The sequence below is a fragment of the Podarcis raffonei genome, chromosome 11, assembly GCF_027172205.1.
Source record: "Podarcis raffonei isolate rPodRaf1 chromosome 11, rPodRaf1.pri, whole genome shotgun sequence".
NCBI lineage: Eukaryota > Metazoa > Chordata > Lepidosauria > Squamata > Lacertidae > Podarcis > Podarcis raffonei.
In genome coordinates, this window is record NC_070612.1 from 30645604 (window position 1) to 30672158 (window position 26555).

Below are 26555 nucleotides of genomic sequence, written 5' to 3' on the forward strand. Positions count from 1 at the left end.
GGCAGTGTAATATTGTTCAATACAATAAGGCTTTTAAAATTAATTACGTATTCATGATAAGCCTGGCATGTGACTTCACAGTCATGAGCTGCAGCACAGCTTGAAGGTAGACATCTTGGGTGCATCATTAATCAGAGAGGCTGATTTTGGTAACATATTCATGACTGTTTCCCAGGAGTAAGGCATTGTTGGTATGCCCTGCACACCCGTATTCCCCTGGGTGCGAAGCCTCAAACATCAGATCCATGTGTTCCTAACCTGTGTTTGAATGTAAAAAGAAGTGAGACTTGATTTGTTTTTAATACAAGGCCTCCATTTGTTTTTCTTGACATTTCATCTCATCCATTATATTTCTGGCATTTTCGATTGGTGCAGTGCTGGGGGCAGGCGCACACAGTGGAATATGGTTGTCATAGTGAAGAATTAGGAGATTAAGTGGGTAGGAACGAACGAGTATAGCAGCAGCTGCCCTGTACAGAAGTAATGAGGGGCAGGGGGTGCAAAAAGATACCACACTAGCATGGCTGAAGCAAAAATAAAGTAGTTGCAAATGAACATTTTTGGACTAATAGCAGAGCCATGCGATGTGTGTTCCTTTCATATTATATCATACCAAATTTAAATTCAGTCACCAAGTTTTTAAATTAAGCTTTCCAGGTTCTGTACAAAGATTTAATAACAACACAGGTCCTGACATCAGGTTTATAATCTACTGAGCCTTTGCCAACCAAAGATTTTGGGCTCCAACTCTAGTCTGCCACAGACAGCCCTCAGGATGTTTGAAAATGATAGATCCAAAAAGTAATGGAACAACAAAGTCATAGAAAGACTACTAGTACTACTAATGAACTTTTATTAGCCTTTTACTTTAGGGTTTGGGATTTTCCAAACAGTTTTAAGATTGCCATTCTCATTAAAACAGCAACAGCGCACAACTAGAATTTGAAGATTACATCTCGGTTCAGCTCAAAACATGAAATATAACTGAGATCTAGGATGTGCTACCTTGTTCAATCACACAAACAAACAATGTCTACTTGTTGTGTTGTTATGGGAAACATTTTCCAGAGATATGGAAAACATATCTCTGAAGGCTTCCTACCTTTTGCATTATTTGCTCTCTTCTGGTAATTACAGAAACAGTTAAGCATTTCAAGCTCTCATATGGTTAAAAAATACAGGCATTTTTCAGAGGCCTTGTTTAAACATTGAAGTTGAGCCCTATTTGACATTGCATGAAGTGTTCGCAGCTTAAGTATGTGATTAGTTAGTAGCGTAGACTTGTTTGCTGCCTGCTCTTGAACAGATATATCTTCCTCTCTAATTGTGCTCTGTGCCCCCATTCAGAGTTGATAGCTGCCACAACAATGTGTCCTTATTATAGTGAGGAATTGGTTAACTACATACATCTACAGTGGGTCAAGGGGAGAAATCGAAATACCGCTTCTATCCTGTTTGCGGTTATGGCTCTGTATAATTTTCACCGAGGAGGGAATGCAGCTAACGAATAAACCTGACCTTTTAAGCATTATTGAAAAAAACAGTACTTATATGAGTTTTATCTGGTGCATTACAGACTTGCTGATGTTTGGATAATGTTTCCAAAGTGAGAAGTTAAATGTTTTGAATGGCTCATTAAAAAATAATAATATAAATGACATAAGGAACAGGGGAAAATATTACTCAAGCAAATGTCTGGCTGTAAATTAGACTTTATTGTAGTTGTGCTGGGACTATGGAAAGCACCAGAGAATCTCTTTTCAGGTTGCTATAGTAACAGCTCACTCCATCATCCTCCAGTGTTTTCAGGGGCCTATCAGAGTGTGTGCTCTAACACTAGATTATTAAAGGAATTTGTATTCAAATCCAGTCATTTTCAACTGGGTGAAGCCCATAAGTAATTTTTAAGAGGAAGAAATCCTTAATGACTGTTTTCTTTATTGTGAGTAGATTTTTTTTTATATAAAAAAAGAAAGACATTTCCCAGTTTGGTTTCTTAAGTATTTCAAAGAGTTTGTAGCTTTACAGTGAAAACAGTATCCGATCTTTATTTATACATGAAAAAGCATATTCTTTTTTTCCTACAGAAGGAAAGGAAGAATGGGGGGGAGATTACAGGAGAGCAAAACCTCAGGGAAACTAGTTCTTAAAATGTTTGTTCTTTAGGCATACATCACTGAACAGTGATGACAACAAAAGAGAAACATTGATCTTTCTTCTTCTTTCCTATCCTTTGAGGATTTTTATTTTTTTATTTTTAAAGAAGATTCCAAAGCTATGTTTAGGGGTTTTAAACAAACAAGCAAAACCCTCTTAACATCATATATGTAATAATCTTAAGATGTAAAGAAAATGGAAAACTGTGCATAACTGGTGCTTGTGTTTTTGTACCTGTGGAGACCTGTGGGTTAGATGCTACGGTCAAGGGTTTGATTTTGACATAAATCCTATTCAGCTGTTATTCGTGCATAGTAGTGGGACTATGCATCTGGTCCTAGCGGCCAGCATCTTGCACAGTACTGAACTGGAGTTGACATCTGCATAGAGAAATCCTGTGCATGAGCACATCTGGTCTGATGCATCTGTGTTTTATTCCAGAGGCAACATACCATAATCCTGTGCCTGAAGATTTTCTGATTGGCTAGTTTCAGCTAGGCTAGTGTTGAGGCTCAGGCCATGAAGCTAGTAGTTACAAGATTCAGGGTCCCTGACGGATGCTTGGGAGTGGGCTTGGGCAGACCTCTGGAGGTAAGGTAGTTCCACAACTGTGGCCAGCAGCTGATAATGCTGTTGCATTGAGCTTGGTGCATAAATGGTACACTTACGACAGTGCAACGGAATGAGGTAGTCTCTAAAGAATGTGTGTATTGAACCTTGGAGTTTTAGGCATTTATACCACAACTCACCCTTCTCTTCCCCCTGCCCCAACATCTGAGAAGTGATGTCTAAGCTGACTGTGCCTGTCCTTGGTTAGATGATTTGGTTGGACTAGATGCCCTTTAGATAGCTTTCAATTCTATAATTCTATATGGATTGTTGTACAATGTTAGGTGCAATTATCTAGCAAGATCCAGCCAAATTCAAGCATGTGTTTAATTTGGACCAAATCATTCAGCGATTGCCCAAATTGAGATCCATATAATTAAGCAGATAGTAAACCTATCCTATCTGCAGATTTATTGGGATAAATTTCATAATTTTGAAGGAAATTTCCTTTGGATGCTCAGTAGATTAGCTTGGTGTTGTTGTTGGTTTTTTAAAAATAGTCTTTATGTTCCATGTTAGTGGTTATAACAAAAGATTTAAAATTAATCTTATCTCTTTAAATTCTTGGCTAAAAAAACCCTCTCTGCAGGTCTGATCGCCTTTCTTCAAAGAGTGGGTGAATAATGATTGCATTTTCATAGTTTATTTACTGGAAAATGTAAATAACAGGTCTAGTTCAGTGGGGAAGCGGGCAAAGAAGAAAGCCACTTCTTTGTCCTTATTTGCTTTGAAATTCTCTCCTTTCCCCTTGATTTCAGTAGCTGTGTAAAAGGTTTAAATAATAATAGTAATTGCCATAGCTGTTAAATAGATTTGTGACACATTGCACAGAGGAAATGTTTCCTTAATGCCATTGGAAATTTTAATTTTTACAAAGCTGGGTTGGGAGGGAATCCCTTATTTTACTCCCTGGGATGTAGAGTTAAAGTGTGCACTGTTCCTATAAGAACTTGTGCACTGAATAGGTTGTACAAGGATTTGAAAAGGAGGGGGGGCATGTGCATGCATACATATAAATGGATGCAAGGTTGACATAGGCCAGGAGATAAAAGGAAAGCTTCTTTTACTCATGGATGATTAAAAGCCAACTTTCAAGAAGCAAAGGGTTTTGTGGGGCAGTTTTCTTTTGACAGTGAGACGTGATCAGTGCCCCTGGGCCTTTTTTATTTTTTTATTTTATTTTATAATGCAGAGGATTTCTTCCACTGCTTACAGCTTGAAATGGCAGACAAAGGAGATTTCCTGGTGATGTCCTCCCAAGCCCTCTAGTTTCTATACTAAGCCTGCCTGGAATCTATTTGATTATTAAGCTTTGTACCTAAAAATATGCCTGGGAAGAGAGAACGTGGCATTTTTTTTAAAAGCTAAAGCTTTAACACAGAGAGCTATGACTTATGTTTACAAAGTGAAGTGGCTTTGGATTCATTCCAGTAGATCAGCTTATTTCTGGCAGTTTGAAAGCTTCATCAGCAATTGAAGCATTTGTTTTCTGTCTGGTTTCCTCTGAAATTATGTTAAAATCTGAAGTAAACCGGGGTGGAGGTAGGGCAGGAAATCTGTTTAGAAAAATAAATGCTCACATGCAGATTTTTGGAATTCATAGATACAATGTATGCCACTGCATTTCACTAAGGCACATGGATCTGATTTACCTTGAGCAAGAACTTGGAAACAGTTCCCTGGTGCATAGGCAACATGGTAAAATAGGCACATTTGGCTGCTTCAGAGGCAAGCAAGTATACTTCATGCACAGTGTATGCATACTGTATGTATGATATGGAAAGTGGTTTCAATAGGGTTGCCATACATCATCCGGACGTATCTGGAATATTGCAGTTGGCAGTAGTGTCCGAGCCCAACAACTTTGGGCAAAACTGAAAACAGCTCAACTTTTCTGACCAGATTTTCACTGTTTGAAATAGGCCAGTGTTTCTCAACCTTGGGTCCCCAGCTGTTGTTGGGCCTACGTCTCCCATCACTCTTGACTACTGGTCTTGCTAGCTAGGGATGATGGGAATTGTAATCCAGCAACAGCTGGGGACCCAAGGTTGAGAAACACTGAAATAGGGCAACCCCATCTTAAAACAACCTTTGACTTGGGCTACTTCATTTTAGAACTTAAAAATAAAGTAAATTCTTAAGCTAGGGACTCCATAATTTGTTGACAACCTCAATGGTGCCTGGTGCTTGTTTGAACCAGTAGGGCATAAGGTGGAGAGATCAACATAAAGTGGAGGCAGAGCCATTGATGGGCAGAGCTAACTAATTATAGTTTTTTACCCATCTTCCTCGCTGCTGAGTTCTTCAAGAGCAACAATGAAGCTAAGGAGGAGGAAGCTGACAGGCAGTGCTACCCCCTGGGCTTGTTATAAGTAAGAAGCAGGGGTTGGCTGAGGGCAGAGGAAATACCCCATTGGCCCAAATCAGTGGTGTCCAAACTTTTTTCAAAGAGGGCCAGATTTGGTGAAGTGAAGGGCTGTGGGGGCCAACCAAAGTTGTTGACCATTTTTAAAGGATTTTACCCATGAAACAAACTGCCACAGGGGCCAAATTAAACCGACCAGAGGCCCGGATTAAGGCCCCGAAATGGTCTTTGGACATGCCTATCCCAAGTGCACCAGCCTCCACTGCATTAATTCCTGCTAATTCCAGTTTTCTTTGTCCTGGATATGAATGATGTGAACCACCCTGAGATCCATGGATGGAAGGCAGTATCCTAAATGAGTGAGTGAGTGAGTGAGTGAGTGAGTGAGTAAATACTGCTCTCTCACCCTTTCCCCTTTTTCCTTTTTACATTTAGAGAAAGACGGCTTTTTCTCTCTACAGTTTCTATCTTAGAAGCATGAACGTAATCCCACTGAAATCAGCTGTTGTGTGCATGAATTTTTGGGTGTAGCATTGACGTATGTAGTTACAGTGCTGTTGGGTTTCTGGATTGCTGTACAAATATGAGCACATCAATACAGCAGTTTGTCACATGGTAGCACCCAACAAAACTTTTAAGATCCTTGAGTTGTTTCTTCTGCTTTTAAGGGCATATACACAAATTATTTCCTCTTGTTCCTCTTTAACTAATCTCAGTGAATTATTGGCTGTGGCTCCAAACTCTCAATCACTGGTGTATATCAGATCCCCCATTCCTCTTACAGAGTTGAAACAGAGATTCTGGTCCCCTTTTTACATTCTACCTCTCTCATCTGCTCCAAGAGCTGGAAAAAGCTGGGCTGCGGCCTTCCAGACCCAGTATTGCCTTCATGTTCTTTGCACTTAAGTTTTGGTGTAATATCCCAGGGTCGCATAGTCAGGCTTGAGTTACAGGACCTTGACTAGTTCTAAGCAGTCAACTTGCTCAGTCTGGAGATCAAGGGAGACCTGTTATCCCTCTTGACCCAGGCTACTCCTTCCAGACTCTGCTTCGTTACCAACAATGGAAAGCCTTAAAAAAAGTAGTCCTCTGGCTTAGAGCCTAGCACTCTGTCACCTCTCAATCAGCGCCTTCCTTGTGCCTGCTGGGATGGAGCACAGGCACTGAGGAGTCTGAGGGTGTAGAAAGAATCTGTCTTAGGAGAGTTCTCAGTTCAGAGGTCTCTGACTTCAAGGGGCTCGGCTCTGAAACCATCCCCTCTGTGGCTTGCTCCACTGGTTCTCTTCATCTTTTGTGCTAGAGTCCTGGCTGCTGCTTGAGAATGTAGCCTTGACAGCTGATGGCAGCTGATCAAGGAAATGTGGCCTTCTGAAGAATTCACAGGCTGTGACAGTGTTTCTTACATGGAACTTTCTCTATCTTATTCGGAGAAATTTCAGCGTAATCCTGGGGTGAGTATGATTTAGTCATCCTCCGCTGCTTGAGAGGGAGAGTTTGGAAATGCCTTCCAGTTCAGTGGCTCTGAGGATCTGTCGGATTGATTTCTTTGCATAAATATTAAAGAATAGAAGGCCAGAGTTGCAGCGGGGCTCTTTAGGGATCTTTCCTTTTGAAAGAATAGGTGATAAGGAATGGGGAGGAATGAAGATAGCAGAAAGCCACAGGGAAACCTCATGGTCTTTCCATTCAGTACACAAGAAGTGCCAGAGGGTCCCCTCTTCATTTAACTCATTGGGTATTCTTTCGATTATCATAGCTGGCTTCCTGTAGTCTTAAGATGCAATGCACCAAGCACTGCTCCGCACAGCTCTCTTTCCTTTCAGTAAGGTTTGCGCAGAAACTGTGATAAATAGATTACACATTCCACCCCCACTCCCAGTCTTCCTCTGGTCCTTGTACATATTGCACAGCCTAGTTATATCCTGTTATCAGGATTTATGAGCAGAGATATACTAACAATTCCTTCAGTTTAATACTAATAATAATAATAATAATAATACATATTTTTAAAAGCATCTACTGTGCCATTTTTTGAGTTTTCATCCAGGTCATAGGGAACTAAAGTGGACAAAAAGGAACCAGACCCTTCTTGAATGCAGTGTTGGGTCCTTAGGGAGCCTTACACACGGTCGTGCACACACTGCTACCTACAGTCATCTGAGCACAGTAACCTATAGTACCCAAACTTGGCTCTGCCGTGAGTACAGCTCATTCTCTATACTTATGCTGGTGTTTATTACTATTGATGTAGCTACTCAACAAGAGAAGTGATCATCCCAATCCTTCTGTCATTTGTGCTGGAAACAGCCCAAATGAAACCAGTTGACGGTCGATTCAGAAAGGCAGAAAGTCACAAAGGGATGTCCGCCGCAGCAACCAAAAGGTGAGGTTACCTAGAGTTCCTTTGAATTCTACACCATAGCTATTTGACAGTGATGAGTCACATATTCACATGAGTGATCCATGCCTTTGGTGGCTAGTCACCATCTCATTACCTCAGTTGTTTGTCTGAATCCACCTGAAGTTGTTGTTTAAAAACACATTTTGGTGCTTTGATATTCGGAGTGACAGTTTGCCTTTCAGGCCACTCTTCCCATATAATCAACAGGCATAATCATCCCAGAGTGACTTTCTAGGCAGTTAATCACCTCAACAACTGCAGAGTTGGACGGGACCATTGCTGCCCAGTGGCATTTGCCCCACCCAGGCCAGATCCTGCTGCTTCTAACATCCATTATCCTTCCTTTACAGAATAATCCAGTATCTCTTCCCTAGCCCAGGCTAAACAGGAGGGAGAGAGAGGGATGGCTGTTCAGCCTTTATTTATCACAGGAAGAAGACTGTTTTTCTGGTTGCCATTACCTTGGCAATGGCTGTGACTGGTTATCTGGAGCCAATTATTATGATGTACCAGAGTAACAAGACTGGTTTAATTTCATGCTAAGTTATTGGCAAACAAAACTGTTCTCTCTGCTTAAAGAAAAATAATATTTATTTATCTGTCCAGCATCTAAAATGGTGCCATAGAAAGACAAAACCAGATGAACTCTGTCTGCAGGCAACATAAAGAGAAAAGGGGGAAGGAAAAAAAAGAGAGAGCAAGCAACTGTAGAAACATCTCTTTAAAAGGCCCTGAAATCTTTCATTTCAGCTTGAATCCTAAATCAGAAAGAATCCCCAGGCTTAAGAATATGAGGAACAAAATGAGTCCCCAAAATTTTGTCTTTGTAGATAAGGACAAAGCAGTTGTCAGCCAATCTTTCTGCAATATAACCTTAGTAAGGGAACAAATGAATTTTGAAGGAAGTTTATGATACAGTACTGAAGAATATTTTTTCTTGAAGGTTTTCCTACCATGTTTCAGAATTCACATGTATCCACACCCACAGTGAGGGCAGGATGGGGAACATTCAAAATGGCTATAGAGTTGTCTGGAAATTTGGCAATATGTCCTACATTTATGATTCTACAGCAGCCATTCATGATTCAAATGATTTTATGTTTGTATAACTTTTGAAGCTACAAATCTCACCAGTTGCTCCTTGGCTACCTACGTTGCGACAGGGGAATATGAGTGAAAGCTACTTGTTGGGTCTAGAAACTGACATACCCAGTAGGAATTGTTGCTCACTATGGGCTGGTATCTTGGGCTGATACAGTTGTTAATGGTAAGATTTAAGGGCTCCTGTTGGAAAAGGCATGGACCTGAAAACTCCACATCTTCTTAGTAGGGGCAGTTCTTTCTTTCTGTATCTGTTCTATTCCTGCCCTACTGTGCCTCAAGGGACGCTGTGGGTTAAACCACAGAGCCTAGGACTTGCTGATCAGAAGGTCAGCGGTTCAAATATCCGTGACGGGGTGAGCTCCCGTTGCTTGGTCCCAGCTCCTGGCAACCTAGCAGTTCGAAAGCACATCAAAGTGCAAGTAGATAAATAGGTACTGCTCCGGCGGTAAGGTAAACGGCGTTTCTGTGCGCTGCTCTGGTTCGCCAGAAACGGCTTAGTCATGCTGGCTACATGACCCGGAAGCTGTACGCCGGCTCCCTCGGCCCGGAAAGCGAGATGAGCTCCGCAACCCCACAGTCGGCCACGACTGGACCTAATGGTCAGGCGTCCCTTTACCTTTACCTTTACTGTGCCTCAAAGTGATACCTGGGAGGCATATGAAACTGGAGGTGGTGTCATGAACATAACCCACAGTGCTCTGGTGTTGCTGTTTGGTTAATCAAAGCTTTCTAGCTCATATTTTTAGTAAGGCCCCCAATGCTCCCCACCCCCAACTATTGTAAGCCTCTTGTCAGCTGGTGTGTGTATGTTTGCATTTACTTTCTTTGTGTGCTCCTGTCTGTCACAACTAGCAAGAGACTTGTCACACTCCCCCCCCCCCAGGCCAGTTAGGAAATATGTTGTGGGTTCTGTTTTCCTTTCTTTGAAACCCTCCTCCCCTTTTCAAATGTTAATCCTGTTGCTAGGGAGAAGTTATACTAGACATGACATCATTCATGTCTTCCCCAGCCATTCCTCTTGTGGCCATCCAGGGCTGTGACTTGTTCCATTCCCAAGGGGAGCTGGTACCCTTTGCAAATAGGGTTTGGTGTGTGTTTTGCATTAAAATGCAGCGTTTGGAAATTCTGAAGAAGCAGATTTCCAGTTCCTGTTACAGTTGGAACATCCATCTGAACTCTGGTTTTCTTAGCAGTAAATATATTCTTCTGTTTTAATTGCAATACTATGCAATGCTGTCTAAAGCATATCGCTGTCATCAGATCTGTGCTTTAAGCTGCTGGTAAACAGATACTCTAAATACTTCTGTTTCTTTTATTTTCTTTTTTTTAAGACAAATGTGTAGCATCTCCACTGACTGGAAACTTGTAGGTTTCCTCAACTCATCCCCCCCCCCTTCAAAATGTTCTAAATCTCTAGAGATCAAATTTAACAACATTATATATTCAGCCAACAAACTTCATCAAGTACAGAACGTTAATTTTACATGCTGTATAAATATCTCAAGAGTTTTCTAATGGCAAAGAGGATTTAAGTAATGGAGTAGAGAGGGAAATCAATGGAGAACTCTGCTTAGTGTTGTTTAAATGTTGTATTTAAATGAATTCAAAGCTTTAAATTTGTTTCTGTTAGATTTTTTTTAAGAATACAAGTAAATATTTCCAAGAAAGATGTAAAGTTATTTTTGTATGCCACAACTGCTGCTCGAATTTTAATAGCCAAGAAATGGAAAACACAGGAATTACCAACGGTGGAAGAATGGCAGATGAAGATGATGGAATTTATGGAGCTAGCTGACCTCACTGGAAGAATCCGCGACCAGAAAGAAGAGGAACATCAAGAAGATTGGAAGAAATTTAAAGACTATCTGAATAAATATTGTAATATTAAAAATTAGAAGATACTTGAAAGTACTAATCAGGCCTAGGATTAAATTAGTATTTGATTAAATAAATGAGATTTAGAATATTAAGAAAAGTTAATAAATTAGACTATAATTAGAATATTGTTTTGGAATAATGATATTGGAAAACTGCTACATTTAGTTACAAGGAAAATTCAGATGGAAGGGACCAGAGGAAGTCAAGCAACATGTTTATGACGTTGGATGTTTAACTAAATAATCAATTTGTATTGTTTATGTGTTAGTTGTTATATTTTTATTTGTTGTTATTTGCTGTACTTGTTTTATGTTGTTTTTCTTTTTTTCTTTTTTCTTTTTTATTCTCTGTTGTATTTGTTTTTACAATATGTGTTACATTTATAAGAAACTTAATAAACATTATTGCAAAAAAAAAAGAATACAAGTAAATATTTCAAGACATTACAGTTTGCTAGCATGCAGCAATGTTTAAATGTCTTGAGTTCCAAATTGCATGTACCAGACCCTTTGCGCAGGCAGTTGTATGTGCATAGATTATTTAGCTATTGTGGTTGGGTTTTTTTGCACTTATGCTCCATCTTCCTTCAAGAAACTGAAGGCAGCATATGTCGTGACAAAGATTACAGGATTCACGAACTACCACAGGTGGCTGGCTGTCAAGTGTGGCTGCTAGATAGTCACATGGAAGAAAAAGGGCTCATCACCTGCATCTCACCTTCCAGCCAAGGCTGCAGGAAGCATTCCAGCTCTGGCCCGTGTGTGGTCCTTTCAACTCTCAGTTAGGCTTCTTGGCTTCAAGCGCACCTCACCCTGTAGGACCTTTCTGTTTGCTCCAGGCCAGTGTTGGAGCAACACTCGCTCCTTAACAGTGAACCTTGTGGCCCATCCTGTTTTTGCATCCAGCCTTGCAGTCCTGCTATCCACGATTCTGACCACTCGCTATCTCACCCATACACTTGCCAGTTTGGAACAGGAAACTTAGGAGATAATTGGGGCCCCATACAGGATTTTCCATTCTTTTTGACTGGATGCAGATCTTGCTGTCTGACCTCTTCTCTCTCTCGCTGTCTAGTGAGCCAGTCAGTACCAATTAGGTAATTGATCCATCATAATATGATTCAGCCTTATTGCCTGTAATTGATGCTTCCTGCAAGCATTTTTGAGCCAGGCCCCTAATGAAAGCAAATATAGGATCTTCCTGTTCTTAATATCAGAGTTCAAGCGAGAAATGTAGGAACCAATTAGATCAACCAAATGGACATTCATGGCTTGATATTTTAAATGTGCCTTTAAAAACACACACATAAGTCTAGCATTAATATGAAGGGAGATAATCTGTCACTTACAACATAGCATATATACATCCTTTAGTTAGCAGCTGGGTCTCTACTAACACGGCCGATTGCTGCAACCTCCCTCCTCCCCTTGGTAATCTGTATAGCCGGTAGCCATAAGGGACAATTCTCTGAAACTAGAGGGAAGTGAAAAGGGTTGGTGGCTATAATAGCCTGATAAATGTTCTGGAAAGCATGCTCATTCAGATGGAAGAACCAATCCTACCACTAAATGGTGCTGCAGTTTGGCTGCAGGCTGCTAGCATCTGCGTATTAGTGCTGTTCATTCATCCTGATGTTCTTCAAAAAGAGGTCTGGGCTAGAGCTCACTGGGGGTTTGATCTAATGCTTGCTAGCCCTTGTTGCTCACGGTTACATAGATTTTAGGTTCTTCTGTCTGAGGCTCAGACAACGATCGAGACAAATGTTGAGGGAGTTCCTTCTCCCCTTCAGCCCTACCCACCCGCCTCCCAGTTCCTTCCTACTATTAAACACAATTGAATTCTTTTATACCATTAATTTCCCCCATAAAATGTTGTGGTGTTTCTTTATACAGATAAGGCCCCTCTAGCATTTTCTAGTCCCGGATTTAACTGTCAATTGTAAAACTCTGTCCTTTAGGAATACTTTAAGGGCATGAGAGTTTATGAGAAAGTTGCTGGAATACTGAAGATAATTATATGTTTTTCTACAACCTAAACCAACATTTCCATTTCTAAATCCTAGTCTGGAAACCACTAGCGTCCACTGTAAAGTAGTTATCTAGCCCTAAAACCTTGTGGCATTTCAACACTACTGTTGGTGGTGTTTTTATTTTTGGACCTCTTTTGTCCATGAAGGATGACTTCCTCTGGGCAATTATTTTGGTTTACCAGATTTTATGCCTTGACCTTCTGTAGATTGTCTTGCACAAAGAGCCTGATTCTAGGCTCTGGGGCTCAATTCAAGCTTTGCATCTTGCTGGCAAAAGGCTTCTCACACACTATAATGGTAGCATATGCAATCAAGCTGAGTTGAAGGTGAGATTTGTATTTATATATAATGCACATTTATTTTTGTTGAGGTGTAAACCGCACAGAGACATCTCAAAACACAAATGCATGCTGCTCCAGCACAGGCCGTGCTCTCCCATTGGGGAAAAGCTTTTTGGTGGTGCGCATGCCAGAGTGTGCAATGTATAAATCCTACCCCAGCACCCTTATCTCATGGTTAATACTATCCCTACCTGGAAGTAACTTCTCTTTTATTTTGAAAATATAGCCAACAATAAATAAGAAGACAGTACAGAATACAACAATCAGTGCAGGGTGTTATTGCTTTCTGAGGTGGAAGGGAATGGGAGAAGGTTGCCTAGGGAAATACATTCCCACAAGGCCTCCTTCCCTGAATGTGCACAGTTCACTCACCTTGATCTGCTCCTTTGTTTGCTTCTCCCTCTGGGCCCAGTCTGCACTTGCTCCTAGCGGGAGAGGACAAGACACGTGGAGCTTAGTGCCTCTCCTTGCTCATCTCACTGCTTGCTCTTTGAGAGAGGGCAAGGAAACAGGCGGCGACAGCAGGGCAAGAAGGCTGACGGGATTGGCAGTGGGCCCCTGCTGGGCAGCGAGCCTTGGCAAGTGCCCAGCAATGCCGAACCCCTGACCCCAGCCACGGTGATAATAATAGATAGTTCACAATGGCAGAAGCTGATCTGCTGCAGCTCGTTCTGAATACCAAAATCCATGAGCTGACAATGCGAGGGGCTGTTTAGTCTGATAGTTTATGGAATATTAGTATTACCTTTCTGAAATAGGTTTGTTTCTTTTGTTATCCTGCTTTCTAAAATAGCTACCTCTGTTTAGGAAAGCGCTTCAGATAATAACTTTCATATTATGCTGCCGTCAGCGATATTCGACTACCTACATACAAGTTTCCACAGCTTCCTACTTGCAAAGCACTTCCATTTCACGACTGAGTAACATGTGAGAGGCAGTTTTTTGTACATCTCCTGCATAATATCATTTTGATGTATCCTACATACTAACTCATCCATAGAACATGAAGGTAGACTTCAACATAGCACTAGGTGTGTGTGTGTGTGTGTGTGTGTGTGTGTGTGTGTGTACAGAATAAAATCAATAGGACTCCTTCTCTCCTCCGCCTCATGTGCCCCCTCAACTTATTATGGGTTCCACCCCCCTCCAGAGCATATTTAGGGGGTGGGTGGCTTGCAGCAAGAGAGAGGAGGGAGAAAGCCAATTATGTGAGTGGACCTTGTTCCATGCACACAGCTTGGTTGAATTCCGCACTGGGTCCTTCTGTAGCCATTTAAAAACAAGATGGAGGTATCTGGCACTGGGCCGAAAAGCTCACACATGCACCCCTTAACAGAACTGTTTCTGTCATGTGGAAAGGTGGTTCTGCCACTTCCACAAGGGTAGAGGTGAAAATGCATTTTGAAGGCAGGGGTGGTGGTGTTTTTCTATATAGTACTGGGTGGAAGAGGATTTTCTCATGTTTCCCCCTTCCTTTTAAACAAACAAGGTTATACTTAGGTCCTGTTCAGTTGTTGTTGTTTAGTCGTGTCCGACTCTTTGTGACCCCATGGACCAGAGCACGCCAGGCACTCCTGTCTTTCACTGCCTCTCGCAGTTTGGTCAGACTCATGTTTGTAGCTTCGCGAACACTGTCCAGCCATCTCGTCCTCTGTTGTTCCCTTCTCCTTGTGCCCCCAATCTCTCCCAACATCAGGGAGTTTTCCAGGGAGTCTTCTCTTCTCATGAGGTGGCCAGAGTATTGGAGCCTCAGCTTCACGATCTGTCCTTCCAGTGAGCACTCAGGGCTGATTTCCTTCAGAATGGATGCGTTTGATCTTCTTGCAGTCCATGGGACTCTCAAGAGTCTCCTCCAGCACCATAATTCAAAAGCATCAATTATTCGGCGATCAGCCTTCTTTATGGTCCAGTTCTCCTGTTCAGTAGGTCTGTACTAAACATGGCTAAGTCTGGATCCAGCTCCCTTTATAGATCTACCGCCTGAAACTACAAAGAAAATCTGTGTTTTATACCGCTTATGTTTAATTAATTCACATACCTTTGTAGGCCAGCATGCGTCTGGGTCTCTTTTAATTCTTTATGTTTTGTCTCATCCCTTAGGTTTCGTCACAGCCCAAATTGCTTTTACTTGAGAGACTGGATCATCCACAGCTGGATCAGGCAATGCCTGAAGTTTGGGGCACAGGATAAAGCTTTGTACACTTTGCAAAATAAGGTGATGTTTTAACAAGACATTTTTCAAATGTTGTTAAACATACATAAGTTAGCTACACCTGAAACCTTTCTGTGAACGTGCCTCCCGTTCAGAAGACTGCATTCTTTGTTTACGATGAAAGTGTGGAATTTTAGATAAACTTCATGCAATCTCTGCTGTTTCCTTTTCGTAGTGGAGCTGACCAGCCAAATTTAAACAAGTCCCAGCTATTTCCAGGGTGCGGGTGGGGAGTTAAACCCATGCTTATATATATATCTCCTGCTGGAATCAGTGAGACCTGAAAATGTTCTTTATTGTCTGGATTGTGCCCACCACTTATTTTAAAGTTCAGTGTTGAATGAATTATTTAATTTATTTGGAGTATGGTATTGTGGAACCCGCTGTGAGCCTTATAGGCAGCATCAGCAAGATGTTTTCTACCCGACTCAGAAATGCTTTGAACAGGAGTGGGCAATAATTGCCTGTAGATAACCATCTTTGCATTCCCAGAAGCACATGATCCTTGCAGCATTTATTGTTTAGCTTTTTGGCTTTTCCTTTTAGCTTAGATTTAAAGTTGGCAGCGGATGATGTCTCCTGCTTTAGTGATGCAGAGACATTCTTATGTCTGCGCACAAAGGAATTAGGTCTTGCTCCTAAGAGGACCAAAAGGCTTGTGGGGAAAATTATGCAGGAACCATCCCCTTACAATCTACCGCTTGGCAAGAAACACAGTGAAGTGACAGTCATCCCTGAGCAATCTTTGCCTCTGGCATAGAGTATAAAGGGCTCTTCCACACTGCACATCGCTAAATGTATCCCTGTGCAATCTTACTGCAAATTTTTAACTATAGGGAACGGTGGAATAATGCATGCATACAGGTGGCTGGTTGCATGAATGCACAAGTTTCTGTGAAGCGTTTTTAAAACCCTGCTCTTCAGCTTTAAAGGCTCCCAGAGCACCTTCCAGATCAATGAAAAGCAAGACAAAGACTTTGTGATGGTGAAGAAAAGCTGTGGCACCAGTATCATTGCTGCATGTAGAGCTCTGTCTTCCTTCTCGTTAAAGGACTGCCTTAAGAGCAGAGACATTGCTGTAAGTCAGCAAACGTAGCTTTACTAAGTTTTTTTGCCCCTGAAGAACAAAGCTCAGAACAATCCATGCTACCAGTTTTGAACATCTGAAGGCCCAAGTGGATAGGCAGTAAGGGATGAATGGCCAGCTACATTCAGTTGCAGTTTTCTACTTGCCTGGTCAGTATTGGGCAGTGGTATGTTCCAAAGGACATTCTCCCATTTCAAGTAGTGAAAGACAAGTAAAAGTGGGAGATTTACTGGTCCAGGCATCCCCTTGACCTTGCCGTACTGTGTTACACAATCGTATCATAGTCCAAAATGAGAGGAGATGCTGGAAGTATGACGGTTGTGCTTTCCACTTGTTTTTTGCAGGTTCAGTATGGAATTATCCCAGATTATTTTACCTTCAATATATTGTTGGATTCTTTTATAAAGGATGAGAATTATGAAGGTAAGTAAGCATATGTCAGCTGCTGGTCATCATGATCTTCCCTGTTTCTTCATATTTATATATGGCCCCCTTTGGACCTCTTTCTGTTCATCTGATTTGCTGTGGTTTTAATGGGAGGAGCCAAAAAAAAGGTAAAGAACACTGAAATCCACCTTTCTACTGAGTCAGGACATTGATCCTTCCAGCTCAGTATTTTTGACATTAACTGGCACCAGCGTTTCCAGCAAGATTCTTTTCTCAACCCCAGTGCCAATCATGAGCCAGAGATCTTTTGCATGCCTAGTGCATCTTCTACTACTAAGCCTCTGTAGCCCTTCTGCAAGAGAGGAGGTAAAAATTGAGCAGGTCGGGGTGGGTGTGTTATTAATGTAATCAAATTACCCAGTGCAATTCAACGAGGGTTGACCGAGAGTTCCTTTGTATCAACATTATTTTCCAAAGTTTTTTAGTGGAAAGTGCCATCCTTTCCTTAAGCACTTCTAAAGCCACTCAGGAAATAATTCCAGATGGTACATCATCCAAGAATTTGTGCATTGTTGCTTGTATCGAGATGCTGTGCCCTCCAGCAAACTTAGGGCTTGTTGTCAAGAGACCTTGCCTTAAGCTGATAGCCCCTGAATTCATTTTGGAGTTAGCTTTGTTAACACAGTCCATGAAGTATTATTTGATTAGGGTGTTTGTGAGTTTAAAGTCCTTATGTGTAAAGTACTGTGGTCTTGCCTCCCACTTGCGTACCATGACTCTTATCCTCTCTCACTCCCCTTTTAATTTTGAGGAAGGTCTCCTGGCACAGAGCGGAACTGTTGCATAGATAAGATACACCAGCTTTGTGACTGCTTCCAGCTGTTTTCCTTATGTGCCTCCTGGTTCAGCAAAAGGCAGATGTGTTGTTCTTCTGATGCTGCATTTTTTTTTGCACATCAAGATTCCAGTGTAAAAGAAGAAAGCGTACTCGTGTCTTTTGAAACGAATGTGGGAAGAAGAGTCTTGGCAAACCACTCCTTTAATTATTAAATGTTTTGTTTATTGTTAGATGCGATGGCTGTGGTCACTGAGATAATGATGCAGGAAAGTTTTGACGAAGTTTCTACACAACTTCTCTCACTTTACGTGATGTACAAGTATTTGACAACCAAATCAGAACTTACGGTAAGCTGTGGCTCAGATGGTAAGATACATGAAGGGGTATGTGCTCCATTCATCTGACTAGCAGCTTCCATTACAGAAGAGTCAACGTGGGCCAGCTTGTATCAGAGAATATATTTTGCATGGTGGTGGAAACCAAGCACCAGGTGTGACAGCGAATGTAACAGCAATGTTTGCTATTTTCAGTGGGAGGAAGAGAGGAATCTCGGAGCGTCCCTCTTCTTGGCAGGCCTGAAGCAGACCAACACGGTGGGATTCAGTTCCCAGCTGTATGGCTTAGCACTTCTCGGTAAGTTATATAGTGTTTCATTACAAGCACTTTACCCTGCTGCTTTATTGATTGATTAAAAGTAGCTGGATTAGTGAGATTCTTCAATTTAAATTCTAATATAGCCTTTGACGGGTTGCAAAATTAGAACTAAATCAGGTTTTGTGTTTTGGCATGCAGTCCAAATAAATCATAGATGTGTGAGATTCAAAAATCAACTGGATGTTGTTGTTGCTGCTTTAAATTCCTGCTGAATGCATGAAAATCCCAGTTGGTTGAATCATAGAATTGTAGAGTCAGAAGGGACCACGATGGGGACCGTCTAGTCCAACCCCCTGGAATGTGGGAATCTTCTGCCCAACGTGGTGTTTGAACTCACGGCACTGAGATTAAGGGTCTTATGCTCTGCCAACTGAGCTTTGTATGTATGAACCCTGCTTCCTGCCAAGTTCTCTTTCTCTCCCCACCCATTATTCCTAAGCTGGGGGGCGAGCGGGAATACCTACCTTGGAAAAAGAGTAAAGGGTTACAAGTGATGGATGGCTCACTTCGACACAGAACAGGGCCTACAAGGCTTCTGTAAGTGATGTACAGGGTGCCATTTTCTACTGGGTATGCAGCTAGTACGAACATAAGAAAAGACTAGTCCAGCATCTTGCCTCCCACGATAGCCAAAAAGATGCCTATGGAAAGCCCACAAGCAGGACCTGAGCATCACTCCCCTTTTTGGTGCTCCCCATAAACTGATATTCATAGATACACTGATGCCTCTGATACCAAAGGTTGCTTATTTATTCCTCATGCTCAGCTCAGAGGTTGCTAAAAACAGTCGTCATAAAAATGCACAATTAAACATAACAGTAAAATAAAACATCGGATATAGTATTAACAGACAGTGATATGGCAGAGTAAAGTAATTCTGATTTTGTCCAGAGGCCAGATGAAATAAATGTGTTTTAAGTTGTTACTTGAACAACAAAAGAAACTCCATGTGGAGGGAGTTTCACAGCAAAGGTGCCACTACTTAAAAGGCCCTGCCATGTGTAGCAGCCCCATAGACCATGTCCATCGAGGGAACCATGAACAAGGCCACCTGGTATGGAGTGTGTGTGTGTTTGTGTAATTATCCTTTAAGTACTTGAGTCCTTAACTAGGACTAGTTGGGTTGCCTGTTTTTGTTTCTATTATGTATTTTCTGTTTTTTATATTGTGATTTCATGTTGTGAACTGCCCTGAGATCTATAGGTATAGGACAGTATACAACTTTAATAAAAAAAGCAGTCCTTGATTTTTGTACCCTCTATTAATTTGTCTAATCCCCTTTTAAAGACATCCAAGTTGGTGGCTATTGCTACATATTGTGACTCCCAGTTGTGCTGTGAAGAAGTCCTTCCTTTTGCGGTTTTCAAACTACAAGCACCATGATCCCTAGCAGTAGATGAAGCTCTAGGCATCATTTGCATCTAAGATGAGTCCTTGTGAGGTTTCTTCTGTATCAGACTAAGACTCTTTCTTCCTAAAGAAGGGTGGGAGAGCAGAGCACCAGCAGAGGTTTGGTGTGGCGTTTATTTTGAGTTGGGCCAAGCTTGAAGGAGGCAGGACCCAGCTCAGAATGGGACCAGTTTTTTCAGGTTGTGGTGCATTTTGAATTCACACCTTTAAAAACTTATTCTATCCCTAAAATAAAGAATGGTTTTTCATAGTTTCCTAATCACCAGAATACCAATAGCAGATATAAGAAGCTGTATGTATTGACCTGGAGTGAAAGAAAAGGGTGTCAACTCCAGTGCAATTCTTCATCCTGTCTCTCCACATGATTCCATAAACCCACTGAGATTCCACACCTTTGGGGAGGTGGGATTAATTCTGAGGCTACAGTGTCTGAAGTCCCCTGTTTCAACACCCTACTTACATTGTATTATGATTTTAGTTCATACAAGGTTAAAAGTCCATGAAGGTTTTGCTCTTCTCCATTCCTTGCTGTTAATGGCATGTTTACCCTTAGGTGCAATACAGTTTTAGTCAAAAAAAAAAGTTGGATAGTTGCTCTCTCTCTAAGTTTCACAGCTTGTTAACAATGATAATAATGCCCATGACAGGTCAGGAGGAGGGCGCTCATTCTGATTTTACCTGACTTTAAGACAAAACTGCAGATGCAGTAGGAACCAAGATGAAAACTGCTGCAAATTGGCAGAACTGTTGGTTTGCTTTTCACTTGAGCTGTTGACACATAAATGCATTCCTCCCCTCTTTGGTTACTGCAGACGTATGTATGTATGTATGTATATTTAAATATAGCCCAAATAATATGGGAAGGCGTTGCACTTAGCAAATCATTTTACTGTTGTATGCTAGTGACCCCGCTGACATTGAGATTCAGAAGATCAAAAGCTATTTTCTGCTATGTCACATATTCTGCAGTCTTGCCAGCTCTAATGGACTAGACCTCTGCAAAGAGTGAAAGATGTCTGTGGGCATAGACTGGCCTGGAGCACCTTAGCAGTTTATATTTAGCCATCGCCCAATGAGCGTTTGTTTGCGCACACGTTCCCGTGCTTCTCTGTGGCTTCCCTGTTTGGGGAAGAGAGATGAAGGTGTGTCACAGTGGTTTTCATTGTTAGATGTACCTTTGTGATTAACGTAGACAGTTAAAGGTGATAGAAACTCCAGTAAGAGAAGCAAGGCCACATCTGAAATGTTTAACATCAATGATTGGCTTTCACCAGAAAGACAACAGCAAGGGGTGGATCCTGCTAATAAATAATTTTAGGTTAGCCATTGCTCAGGTTTTAATCCACACATAGTTTAGGATTACTTGAAGTGCTACCATTTTCATACGCAGAAAAGGTTTTTCAATATAGTAACATATAGGTGCCTGAAGACATCTGTGTAACTTCCTGCGCTTGGGAAAACAGTAATATGTGTTGCGGCTCTTGGTGCTATGAGTATACAATAATCAAGGAAACCAAATATTGTCTCTAGGTAATGAAGGACGCTAATATGTCACATGCAAGTTAAGTCTAACACTATTCTCCAACTCCCCTCACTGTACACAAACTAGTGTGAATATTTTGAACATTGTTTGGCTCTTTCCAAGTTCAGGAAACTTACAGATATGATCAGGCAGAGAAGGAGACTAAGGATTCCCACTCCTTGTTGTTTGTTTGGGGGGGATAATGTGGCAAGAAAGAGACAGGAAGACCCCATTGTTGCTTTTTTGACTGACTTCTACTCATTTTCCAGGTACAAACAATGACTATGTGAGGCCAAACTGAGGTGGGAATGGAAGAAGAGGTTTAACTCTTTCCTCCCACACCATTGTCCTGACAAAACTCTTCCCTTGGTGCTATGTTAATAGCAAACAAGTGGAGATTTTCATCAGGACCCCAGCAGGGGAGAAAATAATTTAAGTTTTCTCTTACAACATGTTGTAGCCCCAGTGAAAACCAAGACGCTCTGGATCTGCTGTCCAAATAAAGACACTGACATGATTCACAGTGATGTGTTTAGCATCTCGTCTACTTTGAGTACGGGAAAGATGCTTCCAATTTTAACGGTGCTTTCTACTTTAAATAATGCAGCAACACTCACAGTGTCTGTTTTAATAATAACAGGAAAAGTGGAGCTGCACAAGGGGCTACGAGCTGTGTACCACAAAATGCCGCTCATGTGGACCCCCGGGTACCTGAACAGAGCCTTGCAAGTGATGGAGAAAGTGATGTTGCTCCCTGATGATACAAAGCTCTGCAAGGAAGCTGTAAGTGAAGAACTGTTGCTTTACAAAGCAGGGCCTTGTGCATTTTTGAGAAGAGATCCTACGGGTTTTCAAAGGAGACCAGCAGCCTAGTGGCTACTGCTGTTTGCCCTGATTTGTGTTGCTCAAATTTCTGTTGAACTGATTGCATTCAGTGGCATTTTTCTTCACCTTGAGGAGGAACATCCTTTCCAAAAAACTAGAGAGGCATACCTAGAAAGGGCGACTTTTCGCTTTTCAGCTTCTTGCTTCTACTTCTGACTTGGAGGGTGCCAAAGAGGCAAAGTGCCTGGCAGAGTTTCCTTTTCACCCTCTGCTCCTCATGTAGTGGGCAGAATAAATGGGGTATTCTGGACTCAAGTCAAAACACAGTATAGATTATTTATTTATACTGTTGCTAAGCTGTTTACAAATAAATAAAAAATACAAAACATATAAACACACCCATAAAACAATTCAATCAAAGCATTAAAATAAACAGCCATAGTTGAAATGTACAGTAAAACAACCCTGCTGAAAGAGTTAAAACAGCAAATAAAGCAGGACATTCAAATCAGGGCATCAGGGGAATGCTTGTCTAAACAAGTTTGTCTTTAGGAGCCCGTGGAATGCCCATGCTGATGGGGCCTCTCGTATTTCAGCAGGGAGAGTAAAGTTAATAGAGAAAGATTTCCCCTTCCAACTTCTCTAGAGTTGTATGAAATAATCATTTCTCCTGTTGGCATGCATGGGTGGGGAACCTCTTTCAGTCAGGGCCGCGTTGCTTTTTGGGCATCCTGCATGCCAGTGATGATCAAAGCCAGAGGCAAGAGTGGGCAGAGACTGGCATGCAACTCTTATCTTTGTGCAGTAGGAAACATGCCAGCCATGTACACACACAAACCCAGTCAAGTAAAAGGCATTGTCGCAGACCAAGGGCACATTCCAGCCAAGTGAAACCACTGAAGGGTTTCCAGCAGAAGGGTTTCCAGCAGAAGGGCTGGAGACGAGTATGGACTTGGCATGGCCCAGGAGAGTCCTGGAGAACCACATCCATCATACTCCTCACATGGCCTCATTGAGTGACCTTGGATGTGGCATTGACACAAAGGGAACAGGAGCTACTAGTGCCTTGCAAGCTTCCTATTCTTCTACATTTCTGCCTTGTCCAAAATACAGCTTTTGCCCTGCCCCCCAGGTGGCTTCCATTGCAGAGTCGGCTCACCCCATCCCATCCAGGCCTACCTTTCTCTCCTGTCCATTATGAAAGAGAGGGAGCCAATAGATGAATCCACTGAAAATCAAATGGAACACAATGAGCTCATGATGCATTTCAGCAAAACAGGAATTGAGATACTAGCTGACTTTATATAAGTGTACAATAATCTCTTCCAATATACATGTAATAATTGTGGAATATCAGTAAGAGCCTATGTGACCTGTCCAGAGCCAATCATAAAATCAATAGTAATTCCAGAAAGGCTGGGCTTAATCAAATAGCTTCTCTCACTAACTTTGGCCACCGTGCAGGCACTTCAAAAGAAAAACAAGACTCGCCTTTAATTTCCCAGGGTTTCATTTCATAGCAATGGTAAAATAATTCACTGCCGACGCTATCAAATTACGTTTTTTGTTTGTGCCTTTATGGTTTTAAAGTTTATGCATTCCATCTAGAGTAGACCGTCTCAGAGACCCTGGGCAATTTTTCTGCAGTAGGACCTGGAGAAAAAAATGTGCAGCCTTAATAGGACAGGAAAGTCTTGAATTTGAAAAACAGTGAATTAGAGTATTGTCTGCTTGGCCTTCTGTTTATGACCCTCTAGCACTGTTGCTCTTGTGTGATCAAATTTGATCCATAAAGGTTAGAAATGCTCCTCCTTTTCTTAAACTAATAGGTGGTATTCTCAGGAATTTTAACAAGAATCCAGAAGCTGCATAAAAAGGCCCACAGGAGCAGTATATTGACCACCCCTGTAATTTAGGTAACAATGATGCCCTTCAGTTTTTTTAAACAGCACTTATTATCTTTTTCTCATTTCTGTTGCAAAGATTGATGTTCTGGCAGCCACTTTGCAGCCCATCCCTGTGACAGAAGTTTCCCCGGAGGACACCAAGGACTCAGAAGAAACACCGAAGCAAGCGCAATCGGAAGAAGCAGAGATGTCACGACTGCCTGAGTACTTGAACCGATTTGGGGTATGCAGCGTCTCAGCTTTCCCTCTTCCCAGCTGGTTTTAATTAGCATTATTGTCTGTAGCAAAAAAAGTCTTTATTCTGTGACACTAAGGCTCCATTGGTGTCCCACCAGGAATGCTATTGGGGCTTTTGGATGCTGACATTGAATTCATAGAATTATAGAACTGTCAAGTTGGAAGGGAACAGCAGGGTCATCTAGTCCACCCCCACCCCCGCCATGCAGGAATCTTTTGCACTTCATACATCAGACTTGGTGAGCCAAACTCCTGCTAACTAAAATGGAGTGTCACTCCTGATGAGTTGCTTGGTCTTGCACTATCTCTGGCATCTATGGGCACAGTTTAGATGCATTCCCCTCTTTGGGTCAATGCAGGTTTAATAGGTCTTTCCCCCTTACGCAGCCTGCTAATGACTGTAAGAAAGTGGTCGCAATTTTGGTCCTGTGTGTAGTGGACCTAAGAAGGTCCACTAAACGAGTAAATGAGATGGTTTGCCTGGGGTTTTTGTTTCGTTTTGAGGCCCAGTCTTTTCCTGCATTCCTTTTCCGTCATTGTGGTTTTTGCATGATTTATCGCCCTGTCACTGGGGAAAGCACCCTTTTATAGAAATGGCACAGAGAGTGTTCTACAGATTTATACCTACAGTGTTGTTCTAAGGCCCTGTTCCTTGGTGAGATGCTTGTGTCTTGGCAGGTTTGCTGAATGAAATGTGCAGCTCAATCCTGCATATGTTTCCTCGGAGGTAAGCCCCACAGATTTCCATAGGACTTGCCACATAGAGACTGAGCTAAGAATCAGGAAATTTCTCCCAGTTCAAATCTTGTCCCTGCCATGAACTCACTGGGGGAAATTTGTTTTCTCTCAGCCTCAGTTCCATGCTCCCTCCATCTGCAACCCTTACAGAGATGTTGTGAGGATTACAGCTAGATATAGTAGTACTGCAGACTACAGATTACAGCTATGGTGCATGTGAAGAGAGCTTGAAGACTGGAATGTATTATACAGATGTTAAGCCTTTTTATTGGGTGTGCATAGGAATGTAGGCTTCGTTTCTTTCTGAAATGAATCAGGGACGCTTGCAAGAAAGTTCTCTGATTACATCATAGAGGAGGTAAAAAGAAAAGCCTTTTATTAGTGAGCCTGTAAGAGACCTGGTGGACTGGTTAGTGTAGGCCAACAGTAGATGATAAGGAAGCTTTCCCCCAGGGATAAAATGTGAGAACAGGGATGGGGAGCCTGTGGTCCTCTTAGGTTTTGAGCTATATTATATACATTACCCCTTGCCATTGGCCATGCTGGCTAGGACTGATGGGGGTTGGAGTCCCACAGCATCTGAAGAGGCCACACGCTTCCTGCCCCTGGATTAAAGCTATATTTGTTGTTGTTGTTGTTTAGTCATTTAGTCATGTCCGACTCTTCGTGACCCCATGGACCAGAGCATGCCAGGCACTCCTGTCTTCCACTGCCTCCTGCAGTTTGGTCAAACTCATGCTGGTAGCTTCGAGAACACTGTCCAACCATCTCATCCTCTGTCGTCCCCTTCTCCTTGTGCTCTCCATCTTTCCCAACATCAGGGTCTTTTCCAGGGAGTCTTCTCTTCTCATGAGGTGGCCAAAGTATTGGAGCCTCAGCTTCAGGATCTGTCCTTCCAGTGAGCACTCAGGGCTGATTTCCTTCAGAATGGATAGGTTTGATCTTCTTGCAGTCCATGGGACTCTCAAGAGTCTCCTCCAGCACCAGAATTCAAAAGCATCAATTCTTTGGCGATCAGCCTTCTTTATGGTCCAGCTCTCACTTCCATACATCACTACTGGGAAAACCATAGCTTTAACTATACCGACCTTTGTTGGCAAGGTGATGTCTCTGCTTTTTAGGATGCTGTTTGGGTTAGCATTATATTTTGTGTCTTTTGAGTTCTGCACCATTTTGCCCAAGTAATACTTTTTTTCAGCTTTGCAAATGCATTGCCAGCCTACAGAAATGTGATAGTCCGTCCACCCCTATGCCTCTGTCACAAGACAAGCAAGCAGTAGGTTTGATAACATGCATGCTTGGAAGGAATTGTAGCTTCCAGTGACTCAGTACGCAGCTGATTTTTATGATCCACCTCTAATTATTCTATGAACAGCTTCTACCAGGCCGGAAACACTTGAAGCTGAAAGGGCAGGAGGAGGGTTTGCAGGATCATTCCATGCCCCTTCCCTGAAATTTCAGCTTTCGTTAAAGGTAAAAATAAGTTTCTGTTCCTCTTACTTGTCGAGATTAATGAAAAATGTGGAGGCCACATTCTTCCCAGTGACACAGTAAGAAGCTGCCTTGCATTATTTCTGTGCTAAGGAGTGCAAGGCATCAGGATAACTGTCAGGCTATAGACTAAACTTAATGTTTAATATTAATAAATTTAAAATGCATTTTGTCAATGCTTTATATAGTTGCATAACTTTTTCATCTATTTTGCTACTGGTGTTTGGGCTCTGGGTCTTCTACACTGATCCGCTCTCCTCCAGACATGCCCCTCCAGGCCCCCGCATGGCAGAATGGTCTAGCTCTCTGTCTGGGAAGATTGCTCAAAGCCATGTCTCTCACACTCTGCCCACAAAGCCCAAG

The 26555-nt window shown here is 42.0% G+C and overlaps 1 protein-coding gene across 2 annotated transcripts in view; it reads left to right on the forward strand.

Annotated features, from left to right (window-relative positions):
* Positions 1-26555, forward strand: part of MRPS27 (mitochondrial ribosomal protein S27) — a 56054-nt gene that overhangs the window by 24882 nt on the left and 4617 nt on the right. For both annotated transcript variants that reach the window (XM_053407794.1, XM_053407793.1), the window contains exons 5-10: positions 14985-15099; positions 16528-16606; positions 17640-17755; positions 17939-18041; positions 21635-21777; positions 23803-23949. In XM_053407794.1, the coding sequence (XP_053263769.1) occupies positions 14985-15099; positions 16528-16606; positions 17640-17755; positions 17939-18041; positions 21635-21777; positions 23803-23949 (703 nt within the window). The remainder of the gene's footprint in view (positions 1-14984; positions 15100-16527; positions 16607-17639; positions 17756-17938; positions 18042-21634; positions 21778-23802; positions 23950-26555) is intronic.